General features: G+C 41.3%; 2 protein-coding genes across 2 annotated transcripts; both read right to left on the bottom strand.

Moving 5' to 3' along the window:
• Positions 1-124: 124 nt before the first annotated feature.
• LOC5513415 (kelch-like protein 12) lies at positions 125-4,731 on the bottom strand. The gene is made up of 4 exons (XM_032382906.2): positions 3,418-4,731; positions 2,782-2,928; positions 1,587-1,755; positions 125-933 (listed from the first exon to the last, which is right to left on the bottom strand). The coding sequence occupies exons 1-4, from the start codon at positions 4,316-4,318 to the stop codon at positions 378-380; spliced, it is 1,773 nt and encodes a 590-aa protein (XP_032238797.1). The 5' UTR covers positions 4,319-4,731; the 3' UTR covers positions 125-377.
• Positions 4,732-4,858: 127 nt separating this feature from the next.
• Positions 4,859-11,578, bottom strand: LOC5513374 (eukaryotic translation initiation factor 2 subunit 2). Its single transcript, XM_001633588.3, has 9 exons — positions 11,403-11,578; positions 11,158-11,287; positions 10,804-10,901; positions 9,624-9,743; positions 9,141-9,269; positions 8,524-8,672; positions 6,625-6,681; positions 6,393-6,478; positions 4,859-5,968 (listed from the first exon to the last, which is right to left on the bottom strand). The coding sequence occupies exons 1-9, from the start codon at positions 11,418-11,420 to the stop codon at positions 5,793-5,795; spliced, it is 963 nt and encodes a 320-aa protein (XP_001633638.3). The 5' UTR covers positions 11,421-11,578; the 3' UTR covers positions 4,859-5,792.
• Between the last annotated feature and the right edge of the window lie 811 nt (positions 11,579-12,389).

The raw sequence follows: 12,389 nt of genomic DNA, 5'->3' as shown, positions 1-12,389 counted from the left end.
ATTTTCTATAATGGAATAAAAAAAAAATGAATAACACGACTTATACGACACGACTATAACCCATAATGTGCACAATCCCATCAAGAAACACCCACGAACAATCGTATTAAAAAATACTAATATGTTTCGTATATTTTGTTTTATTCATGAAATAGAAACATACACTCAGCAAGTTGTTAAAACAACCTCTTGGTATGATTTGAAATTAAAATATTAAATATCCAGAAACACCTTTTGATATTATAAATCACAACAAGAAAACAACAAAATCACACCCTCTCCCACACGTTACAGTAACACCAACAGATAAAAGACAACTCGACAGTACAAAACAAACGAAAACGCGCTAACCGCACCGCTATAATCGTGGCATATCGTTAGCACACGATACACAGATGTCCCTTATTGTTTTTGCTCTTTGGCTTCTGCTCGTTAGAGGACTGGAAACTAAGGAAACAGCATCGAACCCCGGTCGTGGGCCTGGGGAGAGATGGAAGTCTCTGCCATTCTTGGGTCGTTATGTCGAAATTCTCCACGGAATTGAGGCTTATCCCATCCCACCCGGCCACTAAGTAAATCTTCTTGTTAAACACCGCGGCGCCCGCATTGGATCGAGGCACAAACATGGACGGCAACGGAGTCCACTGATTGGACGAGAAGTTATACATTTCCACGGAGCGCAACGTGTCGTTACCATCGTAACCACCCATGACGTACATGCTGTCATCACAGACCACCGCGCAAGGGAAGGAGCGACGGTCTCTCATTGGCTGGACGTCTGTCGAGCTCCAGACATCCCTCGTGGTGTCGTATCTCTCGACAGTGTTGAGGATGCTAGATCCATCATGGCCGCCAATGACGTAGATAAATTTCCCATGAGCAACTGCGCACACACATCTTCGCCTCGTCGGCATTGGCGCACGAACTTTCCATCTAGATACATGTAAAATGAAACTCGATTTGTAAAAGAGGGGATTTTAAGCCACCCTGGTTCTCTATTTCAATCCTCTCATACCCAACAGACCAAGGTATCCCATAGGATCCAGTGAGCTTAGCTGTTTGCTCGAATTTATTTTCATGAAATAAAAGAAACGGTATCTCGTCACCACTATTGACCCTCTTTCGTCCCCACTCCCCCTTATTCTCATCCATTTCTACCCTTCTACCTTGATAGAAATGGATGAGAATTGTGTAGTTCCAGAAAATATCCATACCCCCCGCCATGGAAGTGATTGGAATTCCGAGGGGTGGGGGGTCAAACGCAGGGGAGAGGGGGTGGGGGGGGGGGGGGGGTAAAAGGGGTAGGGGTATAGGATATTTTCTGGAACTACACAATTTTTCACGTCTCCCCCTCTCTCTCCCGCCCCCCACATTTTACCTATGAACTCCGTTCATACTTTCCCATACCATGCTCTACTTTGCTTTGCAGGCAGAGGGGGGCGTTGGCATGGGTGGGGACACCGTGCCCTCCTTTTTTAACCATTCTTTGCTTCCACTCACCTCCTGGTAATCAGGTAAACCACTTTTTCCGTCTCCTCTTCTCTCACATTTTCTGCTACCATCTCCTTATTCCCTATCCCTCTTACCTATTAGTCTGCACGCTGTAACTCTCGACTGTGTTGACTGTGGTCGTCCCGTCGAACCCCCCGATGACGTAGATGCTCCCGTCCACTTCCACCATCCCGTGTTTACTTCGCCTCGTGTTCATTGAAGGGACTGGGTGCCATTGTTTCTCCCGAACGTCGTAACGTATAACTAAAGAAACAGGACAAGGATTTTAAATGAAATGGTTTGTGTTCACCCCCGCAATATTTTGGTTTTGATACAAAACGTCTCAAAGCAGGACCCTTATCGAATGGTCATCTCAGCAAACAAGGTTAAAAAAAAAAACTATACCAATAGTATGAAGAGAGGGGCGTAAGGGTTTGCGGTGATGCAGTTTTCCTTAAATCTGGCGCGGTTTTTCGTTTTTTATTCCGCGGTATTGCTGTTTGTCTAGACTGCGCGGTTTACGGTTATAGACTTATTTTGACGGTTTTGCGTTTTTTTTTTGGCGTTTTTCTGTGCGTTTCTGTGCGGTTTTCGCAACCCCCTTACGCCCTCCCTCTATGAACTTCGATCAGAAGCAAAAGGTGAGGCTGCAGTAATATTTTTATTTTTTGCGCTACCTACGGCCATGTTTGCTTAATTTGACTGCAAACTCGCTGGTACTATTAATAAACTCGCCACGGGTGGGAGCGGAGGTGGCGAGTTTACTGGGGCTTGACCATATAAATAAATAATATATAAAGACTTTATTTAAAGAGGAAGCACTTAATAGCCAATTGGCTAATAACCTTGTGGCCCTCACCTAAAATGTCACACACTAAAAATTTACAATTACACTTACTAAAAATATATGATAAAAACGGCAGAGATGTATATATAAATATATATTTATATTAAGCTATATAAAACTAAATAAACATAAATCAAACACTATAAAAATTAAACAATTCAAGCTTGATTCCATTCAAGCTCTACGGAGCATCGATTTCCAAACTGCGAGTGTGGATTACAGGTACACGTTTAAAAATGCGCGAAAACTTAGTAATCATTTAGAAGCATATCAATTTCTTCTGTAGCTGGTCAATGGAAAGGTGGCTTATTCGGGGCTTAGTTTTATGAGCAAAAGTTACGTAAAAACAAATGGCTACTCTGCAAAAAAAAAAACATTTTCATACAATCAGTAATAAACCTACTGCGTTAAAAGTTTTAGCTTCTTCTTGACTTTGAGCTCACCTGAATCCAGCGTTTCCGAGTTGACAGTAGAGTACCCCCCAGCGACATACAATTGTCCCCCCAGACCTGTCACGCCATGGTAACCACGATCTTTGGGAAGTTTAGGAAGGTCACTCCACTGGCTAGTGATGACGTTGAAAGCGTATGCTAATTAAGAAAAGGTACATCTTGAGGTTAAACGTCCAATCGATATAAGAGCCCACATACATCTTTTTCCCCAAGAAAATCGATAGGTGTAATAATCTATTTCTGAAATAGTTTGCCTCAAGGCCCGCAACAATATAAACAAAATTTTGAGAAAACATTTCTCTCACTCGGATCTGACGTAACTTCAGATGGAAAAAAATTATAGAAACAATCACATACGTTGCCTCGGCATTAATATATCACAGGGGTTGATCCAAGATTTTCTAAAGACGGGGGGGGGGAGGGCGAAGGGCGGGGCCCACCCCTGGATCCTCCCCTGTATCTTACTTTATTAAGTCGGTGCCTTAGTGTTACCTTTCCCCAAACCACACCCTATTTTATCTTGAGCCATATTCCAAAGCCAAATCTAAAAAAAAAATAACTCAACCAAAACAACTTATATGGTCGGGGGTAAAATGTGCATTGTCGGTGTTTTGTAAGGTGCCTAACCTGTGGTGAAGTTAGTAAAATCCCCGTTGCCGCCGATGGCTATCAACATTTCGTGAAAGCGCTCATAGTTCCGGGGCTTGGTCCGGGCGTTATCTAATGAAGATCGACGGTCCGGGAGCATGTGAAAATGCTGTGCTTCCAGTAGGAGTTCTACACAACGAGGTGACACCGTCATCAGTTCTTCTTTTTCGACGACGTCTACTAAATAGTATGGCGATACAAGCGGGAGCCTGATAAGCTCTAAGAGCTCCGGGAACAAGTCTCGTCTTTGTGATAAATCGTGGTTTACCCACCGCACCAAGGCTTCGTAAACTTTTTCCTCGTTTTCCACGCTAATTTCGTCACTGGAAAACAAGATGGCGACGTTCTTTGGTGACATTGCAAGAAACTCGTCGCTTTCTGATACATGGACGAAGTTCTGGTAAACATAGCGGCTCGCTATATGCCAAAGCTCGTGGCAGGCGTACGTTTCAGAGAATGACTGAATTCCTAGGCAGTTTGATACGTTTAGCCGGCTTTCTAAAAACCTACAACAAGCGTCTTTGACAGATTGCACAAGCATCAGATTAGCGCCTTGCAATATTAATTCCACGTTATCCCAGTCAAGTACAATTTCGCCGGTATAGATGAAATTAAGAATTGATCTCATACTATCTGGGGTAACGCCCGTTATCGTAACGACATCCTGACTGCTTTCTTTCATGTTCCCATTGAACATTGCGAAAAAGTAATCTGAACTGGCAGACAGTATGTTCCTGTGAGCGAGAAACTCTGTATCTTCTGCCTTAATAACCACATCACACATGGCACCATGATGCCGAAGCTGGTTAATTCGGTGCAGTATGGCTTTCGAGTACTTGTCATCGTAGAAAGTGAAGCTGTCATCTACTTTCACATCCATTGTTTCAAACTCATTCCTGTTACCTCCAAATTTTAAAAGTTGATTGAATTTGGGCGTTATTTACTCGACACTGTGGTGACTAGTTTGGTGTTTATCTGGGCGCGCGCATGGTTCCCTTTGTGACGTCATTCCAGTTGAATGCTGAGCGCGCGAACTTAGCACCAGTCTCTCACCAACGGTTCTTCGCATTCTTGTAGAGACGCGCACGTGAGTGCTGCTTTTATGTAAACGACCCGAATCTTTTCATTTTGGCCCATCGACAAAAAACGTTTTAGCCCGCTTCCGTCAATCAAAAGGTTTGAACTGTTCTAATTGTCCTACACTTGAGTGGCTTCCAACCAAGCCATCCAACTGTAATTCGTTGACCAAGAAAAATGTACGAAAAAAACCCACTTACATTTCGTAGGTTGAACCACCCCTCCCCCCTACATGCACCGTTGTCCATCTCACAAGGACAGAGCACAGGACGCCTTTTGGATCAACTTCTCGTTTACATATAAAACAGGTAATTCAACAACCTCTAATGAAAATCCATAGCAATAAAGATCCCAGCTTTATTCACGCATCTTTGTTTAGTTTTGTTTACATCTTTGTTATTTCAGATAATTACATTTTTAAGTCCTTTACATCCTTTGCTTGCCATATTTGGGACGGTAGTCAACACGAGTCTTCTGTGAGGTGGCTCAATCTCTTTCAAGGAAAACGTTTAAGAGGTTTGTAGAACCGAGGTCAGAGCGGCTCGTGAGAAACTATCAACATGACAGCGTTATTTGCCACTGCGTCATTGGGACGGTAAAACCACCGTTCTTCAAAAACAGTCATAATCCGATGCAACTAATATTCGGTGGACACTGTTAGTCGAGTGAAATCACTCTTTGCATCTTGGAAATTCGTGCATGTGTTAACTCTCTTAGAGTCTGGCTATATTTTTAGGGCCGATAGAGACTTGACTTTTGAGCATGAAATAATTATACTGCGAGTGTTTCTAAATGTACCCAAAGAAAGGCATGCAAACTATCTCAACAGCTTACTTATGTTTGCATGACTATGAACTTCATCTTAACTTGGAGCTTAGTGAAAAATATTGCGATTCGGGTAGCCCTAGAATATGTGGAGATTGCAACCCTAATATTTCCCTTTTGTTATAAACAATCCATTTTCCCAGCTTCCAATGTTCGGTCAGATAAAAGAGTATAAATCCATATTAACTTTTGACCAGCAAACCACATCCACTAAATAATATCCGCATTCCAAGTAAGGGAAATTCCAATTGGATTCCACTTCCAAGAACCTCAAACTAGCTTTCACTCCCCAGAACTCTCAAAATTGCTTCCACTTCCAAGAAATTTAAACTGGCTTTCATTTCCAAGAACTCTCAAAATTTCTTCCACTTCCATGAAATTTAAACTAGCTTTCACTTCCAATAACTCTGATCTCTGTATCAAATGTCCACTTTCACTTCCTCCCGATTGGCCTATTGTTGTTTATTCTTGAGCTGCGCCCTCTTGCCTGTGATGGCCTGGAAACCGGACTTGATGCTTGCCACAGAGCACCGTGACCCACAAGTCTCGCACTGTAGAAAGAACAGACGGGTCTCCTTCTGTAGGATGGTGTCCGGCGATCTGCAGGTGTGACACGTGACGTATTCCTCTGCGAAGGTAAGGAGAAACTGGTCAGTGATCTCGCAATTAGATGCAGTTTTTACTTGAAGGGGCTCTGTCGCCGCCATTTTGTAATTCTAGTAGAGGTAAAGCTATTGGAAAAATACATTTGCATCGGCTTTTATATAAAATCCTAGGAATTTTTAATGATTGAAATTGGTCCACAATTATGAAGCTATGTTTTTTAAATGATGTAAGGTTAAACAATGGTAAGCAGCTATGTCTTTAAATAATGTAAGGTTAAACAATGACAAGGGAGAAACTGCTTGGGTCCCTTTGATGCAAAAATTGTCCTAGCGCCATAGACAAGTGGAATATTTTCTAGGTAATATGTGGATCACTTTACAAATCTACAGTATGATAAATCTGTTTAATTTATCATACTCCTGTGAACACAGGGTGTTCATACTTACTTATATATCGTCTCAAGACACTTTCTATCTGTTTCTGCTGGAAGCGACCTTTGATGATGAGTTGATTATTACCGTCTATGGAGCCACTAGAAAGAAAAGACGACAATAATTTTTCACCTTTTTATTCCTTATGTACATCATGATGGAGAATGTTACACCTAATGGTTATAAAAAGCTTGGACCAACAACCTGCTTCTTGTCAAACATTATTCTGCAATAAAAACCCTTTTACCTTGTGCCCAACTCAGCCAGAAGGAAGGCCAGTAAATGTTTGGGTTGTCGATGAAGTCTGCAAACAACAAATACAATTAGGGATTTACTATAACAATCTCAGATAGGAGTTGTATAAAAGGCATGCACAAACAAAAAGGGCCCAGACAACAAGATAATATACAGTAGTTCTCCGTTAGAATCGACCTTCGTGAACTTCTTCATAAAACATTGTTTTAACATTAGAAAAAGCAATGTTTGAAGACGGTAAATGTTCTAACACAATGAACAAAACAGTAAGTGCATATGTTTCATACTGTACAAATATAAAACCACAGACAAATACAGCCTATATGCCAGAGTAAAAAAAAAAAGGCATACTTTACATGGCTAAGTGTTAATAAAGTGTGGTTTGGCCTACATTCCTGGTCGAGACTTGGGTAGCATCTTTTCTTTTTTGGCCCTGATTTTGACTTGTTAAAACGCATGAGGACTTATTATAAGCTTGTGTTCCTCAGTCCAGACATACACATTTTTAATACACATCAGGATTTTAAATTAAGTGGTTTAAAACTGCTTGCAGGCGGTACTCCGTGTTACTATTGCAGAAAATCCTCTCTGTTCAGTGATCAGGCGCCATCTTGTATTTTAAGCCGCGTGGGTCCTGAGGGCAAGCGCAAAAACGGATGCAGGGCAGAAGGGGAAGGAGAGAGAAGAGTGAAAAACCACCTGCACTAATACCCGTGATTCTCAGGACAAACTTTTGTGGTTTGAATCTTTTGTGGTTTGTGATTGGTCGAAAAACAATGGCATGCTTTGATGAGAAGCAGAAACTCCTGAAAGGTCACACATTCCCCAAACAAACTTGAATTAGAAAATGCCCTAAGGTGAGCGCTGGAGATTTCGAGAGCAGAATCTCCAAAGTACTCTCTAAGTTCTGCGTTAACATTTTTCTGCCAAGAGATAAACAGTTCTGGTCGCAGATCCTTGTTTTTACTGTACGGAAAAATAATTGTTACTATCGCCTGGGTAGAGGGTTTGTCTAGGAGATCCTTGATATTTAGATGCTTGATGGTTGCTTCTACTCCAGAACCCAATGACATTATCACTGCAGTGGATTTCTTAGCTTTAAAGCTAGGGCGCCTCTCCAGAGAAGTTGTAGTGAGCAACTGTTTCTTGAATCTTGCGGGAGGAGAAATCTAATCCGATGTTTGCTTCAAATCGATCTCAAGGATAGTGCTAGCATGAGGAGCTTCTATATTCTTTCACTGAAGTTGGTTCTAGAAGCTTATAATTTTTATATGTCTTCTGAAAACTGTGGGTGCAAGGCTTATAAATTATGTCTTACAGTCTGGGAGACTAAAGCATGGAACTTTCAAACACCTCACAGCTGACTCGCAGGTTTTCCTTCGAATTCTGATTGTTTATCCATACAGAGAGATGTTTTTTCATTTGCCATAGTGGAGATAATTTTGATTTGCAGAATCTACACTCTTGGTTTGATTGATTTGCTTTTCTGTGACAATATAAATTCTCCATGTCCAAGCTCGCTCAAAACTCCTTGTGAACCTTGTGGTTTTGATCGAACGTTTGACAGTTCAAATCAAAGGAAAACATTTCTCCATTATGATTGGCCCGGGGGGAATATGTGACAAGACTACCAGAAGTCATTATTAGTTGGGGGCGGATTTGTGAATCATGGGTATTAGTGAAGGTGGTATTTCCCTCCTCTTTCCTTCCCCCTTGCCCTGCATCTGTTTTTGCACTTGCCCCTCAGGAACCTCACAGCTTTAAATACAAGATGGTGCCCAATCAACGAACTGATAGGGTTTTCCGTGATGATAACACCGAGTACCGCCTGCAAGCAGGCTTCTGTGTAAAAGGTGCTATAAATGCTTGTATTTTTACATATACCACTTACATTTTACAGATGTCAGTAAAGTTGGCAAAAGAAGTTTTCTTAGTTCCTATCCTCACAACTTGGGGTGGTTTCATTACGAATTTCCTTTTTTCTCCTGCCACCATGTCTGGGTTCTTTGCCCTCATAATGTCAAACACTCTTTCCAGTAGCTAGGCAACCATGGAAAGACATGATCAAATTTGTGATTTTAAAATTTTGTTACATATAAGTATTTGGATTGTTTATAGATAAATCAGGGCTGATGCAGGCCACGTATGATCGGGGGGCACAATACAAAAACATTATGAAAATATTTGGGGGGCACAGCCACGCCCCTACTGGTCATTTCCTTATAACTTTTTTTAAAAATATTGGGGGGGGGGGGGGACGTGCCCAGGGTTAGTTGGGCATGTTGCCTACTAACTGCCCACCAACCCTTTTTAGGGTAGTTTTATGCACTGACCTTAATCCCATAATATTCATAAAACTGTGTCAAAGACTAGGTACCTGTGTAAGGGCTGGGTGCATATGCGAGTGATTTTATTCATAAAACTGTGTCCAAGATGATTTGACTTATAAATTGCATGGCAAGTTTGTGTGATGTTCAGTTGACTGTACTGAAAAAACAACAAACTCACCTCCTCATATGAGTACTCTCTGTCATCCAGAGCCATTATATCGTCACCGTCATCACCCTGAACCTCATCGTCACCTGACTCTGTGCCATTCTCTATGGCTTTAGCTTCTGCCTCGACATCAATGGCGATCTATAATACAGATGTAGATGATGTAATGGAGAAATGAGACCTTGCCATTCTTTGTATAATTTATAAAAAAAAAAACAAAATCAAACATAAGAAATAAAAGTCTGCACTTTTGGTTGTGGGAGCTGAGAAAGTTTCCAGTAAAAAGAAGGCCTGTAGCCATTTTGAGCAGGGTTCGTTTACCCATTAAGCAGACTATTTTGTCCTAGGGAGCTCATCCTAGCTCATAGCTGTACTTAATTTTCCTGCATTAGAGTGGACCTTCGAGTCATCCAAACCCCCCCCCCCCCACCCCTAGCTACGAGCCTGAAAAGGAAAGTTTTCATAGTGAGAGATATTTTCGGAATTATAAATCACCTTCTTTTTCTTCTTTTTTTTCTTTGTAGGGAGACTGAAATCTAGCTCATCCATCTGCATATCAGCCATTTCATCATTCTCTTTTGCAAAGGACTCCTCTGTTTTGTCTCCTAGAGAATCCTAGAGGGATTAAAGGGCATCTTGGTTAGAATCACAGGGTTGTCCTTAAGGAATTTGTCTTCCTAGCACAAAATCAAGAAGTGTTCCAAAAGTCATATCAGCCAGTTTTAACCATTTTCCTGCTGGTGAATATGGCCAGCAGTGAAGAAAGTCCAAGGCGCACACAACATCTGGACTGTTTCATCCACAAAGTCAATTACCAAAGGAAAAGTTTCTAGACAAAAAAAAACATCAGGGTTTAAAGAATTGGCCACTTTTTAGCATGCCCACTGATCACTGTAATACTCCATGTTCTAGTCATAACTATTCCCATTGCATTGCCCTGTTTACTGAACACTAGCGAGGCTTCAACCAAACTACGACTTAAGCAATCTTGTGATTAGGTATGAATGCCTAATCAGCAGGTTCTTGCATTCGGACCAGTTGAGAGGTATGAGTAAAGGCCTTGCTAAACTAGGACACTTGTTTAGCCACCCAATAGACGTTGTAGCATGCAATATGTTTCCTTGGTTTCTAGTGTAGCCACACACACACACACACACAAAAGAAGTCTTATCAAAGACAAAATTTGGCAGAGTCAAATTCCAGTTTTTGGTGTATTGTATTCATTGTTCTGGTAAGAGATCACGACAGTTTGGGCTTTTTGATTCTATTCACACAAAAAAAATAGATTATGAGTGATATGTCTTGTAGTCATGGTAACACAAAAATATTTCTCTGATTGTTGAGAAACATTTTTCTGTCATTTGATGCATGGTACATGTTCTGATTAGTGGCTAAACTTGGAATTACGATTGATTGAAAGAAGAAAAGTGATTCTAGGCTTTTAATGTCCGACTTCTAATGCCTAGTGCACACTAGCAACATAACAACATAACCACATGGGCACGCACACTCTGTTTAGCCCGACATAACGACATGGACATAACGACATAAGAGAAAAAACATGTTTTTTCTTTTATGTCATTATGTCCATGTCGTTATGTCGAAGATAAGAGTACACGCGCCAATATCGTTATGTAGATATGTCGCTAGTGTGCACTAGGCATAAGAGACCGACCTGTATTGCTTCTTCCATGGCCTCCATATCAAATGGCTTTTTCTTTTTCTTCTTTTTCTTCTTCATTTCTGAGAAATCTTCAGAATCCATTGATATTTCTGAAAAAAAAAAAGATATCATTAATCAAAAGGCAGCAAATTTGTCAAAACTAGAATGGAGATTTTTAAATAAGATTTGAGTGGTTCTTTAATCAATTTAATAACACATGCCTACTACTGAAAAATATTTTGTGTGCGAGCTTTGTGTAGTTTTGTGATAGGGACTTTATTCAATGACGACAATGGTTATTGAATGTATTGAACATTAAGCTTTTAACTTGTTCAGCATCTGTAATGTCGTGTAATGTAATTGTACCTTTCTCCTCCTTATTATCAGTTGCTTGCTCTTCTGGGGCACTGTTACTAATAGTATCTTCAGCATCATCAGCATCTAAATCAAGCTCGACCTTCTTCTTCTTTTTCTTCTTTTTTGTCGGGTCAAACGACTGATAGTGAACGAGGGAAACTCACTTTTGGAACACTCATGCGGCCACAAAATCGAGGAATTTAACCCCGAAAAACAAAGGTAAATTGAAAAAAAAAACAGTTGCTTGGACTCACCATTCCATCATCTGCCATGATTGCGCGTCGTTATTATGAAAAAGTTCCTAATTCTTCAGTAATTTACGATGAAATTTCACTAATTTTGGATTTCTATCGATCAAATTTTCCACATGCGATAGCGATGTTGCATCAGCCAGAAAGCGCATGCGTAACAGTGTTCACCCCAGTCTCTATTGAAGGGATAAAATAAAGGATACCCACAAACGTCTCGAGAGAGGGGCACGTAGCCAAAACATGAATGAAAAAACCTGACAATGATCGATCAAGGCAAAGGGCATACAACGAGACCCCTTTTCCCGAAACACGTTAAAATGGCATATTTCCTCGTTTGAATATGTTCTGCCGTAAATATCCATTTTAAAAGTTGCTGGGGAAAAATTATCTGTTCCTCCGAGGAGGGATCATTCCTTTGGAATTTTTTTCCCAGGTAGCAGTGGTAAGGCATTTTAGCACATGAAAAATTGCTCGTATAACCAATCGGGATGATTTTTTCTCCAAGAATCCTCTACAGCGCCACCAAAAATATTCCCAGCACAACAAGTTCGACTCCTGCCAGCAGAACCATTTGGGACGGGTTTTTTTTTTTTTCAGCAACCGAGGGTTCTCACATCTTCTCAGCCAGCCAAAAAACGGGCTGTGGAACAAATCCGCCTCGTGATTACATAAAATTTGAACCCCCCCTAAATGGAACAAAATAAATACCGCCGTCGGTTTGAGTGTTGGTATGCGACATCCTCGGGCACCCTGGGCGACCTATCTCGTCCCCAGAGCCCTTCTTATTCCTGCGAACGAACGCCCTTCGTTTGGCCAAGCATGCGCAGAAATAAAAAAGGCTCTAGGGACGAGATTTCCAGGGCGACGCGGAGACCGGAGGCGAACGTACGCGGGAAGACGAAAAGAGGGGGGAAAGACGTCTTTTCCTCCTCATTCTTTCGCGCGCGTTTCCTGTGTCCCAGATCTCCTCGACGCCCTGGGTTCCCGGAG

This window comes from Nematostella vectensis, chromosome 13 (genome assembly GCF_932526225.1).
Source record: "Nematostella vectensis chromosome 13, jaNemVect1.1, whole genome shotgun sequence".
Taxonomy (NCBI): Eukaryota; Metazoa; Cnidaria; class Anthozoa; order Actiniaria; family Edwardsiidae; genus Nematostella; species Nematostella vectensis.
Note: the sequence above shows the minus strand (reverse complement) of the source record. Positions and strands in the feature narration are given on the sequence as shown.

Bases quoted from the DNA above. Each gene is read 5' to 3' on its own strand.
- LOC5513415 (XM_032382906.2), bottom strand. From the start codon at position 4,318: ATGGATGTGAAAGTAGATGACAGCTTCACTTTCTACGATGACAAGTAC. The intron at 1,756-2,781 runs GTGAGCTCAAAG...CTGTTTCTTTAG, and splicing joins CTCGGAAACGCTGGATTCAG to TTATACGTTACGACGTTCGG. The intron at 934-1,586 runs GTAAGAGGGATA...ACATGTATCTAG, and splicing joins TACAGCGTGCAGACTAATAG to ATGGAAAGTTCGTGCGCCAA.
- LOC5513374 (XM_001633588.3), bottom strand. The intron at 10,902-11,157 runs GTACAATTACAT...TTTTTTTTTCAG, and splicing joins TGATAATAAGGAGGAGAAAG to AAATATCAATGGATTCTGAA. The intron at 5,969-6,392 runs GTAAGTATGAAC...TTACCTTCGCAG, and splicing joins TGTCTTGAGACGATATATAA to AGGAATACGTCACGTGTCAC.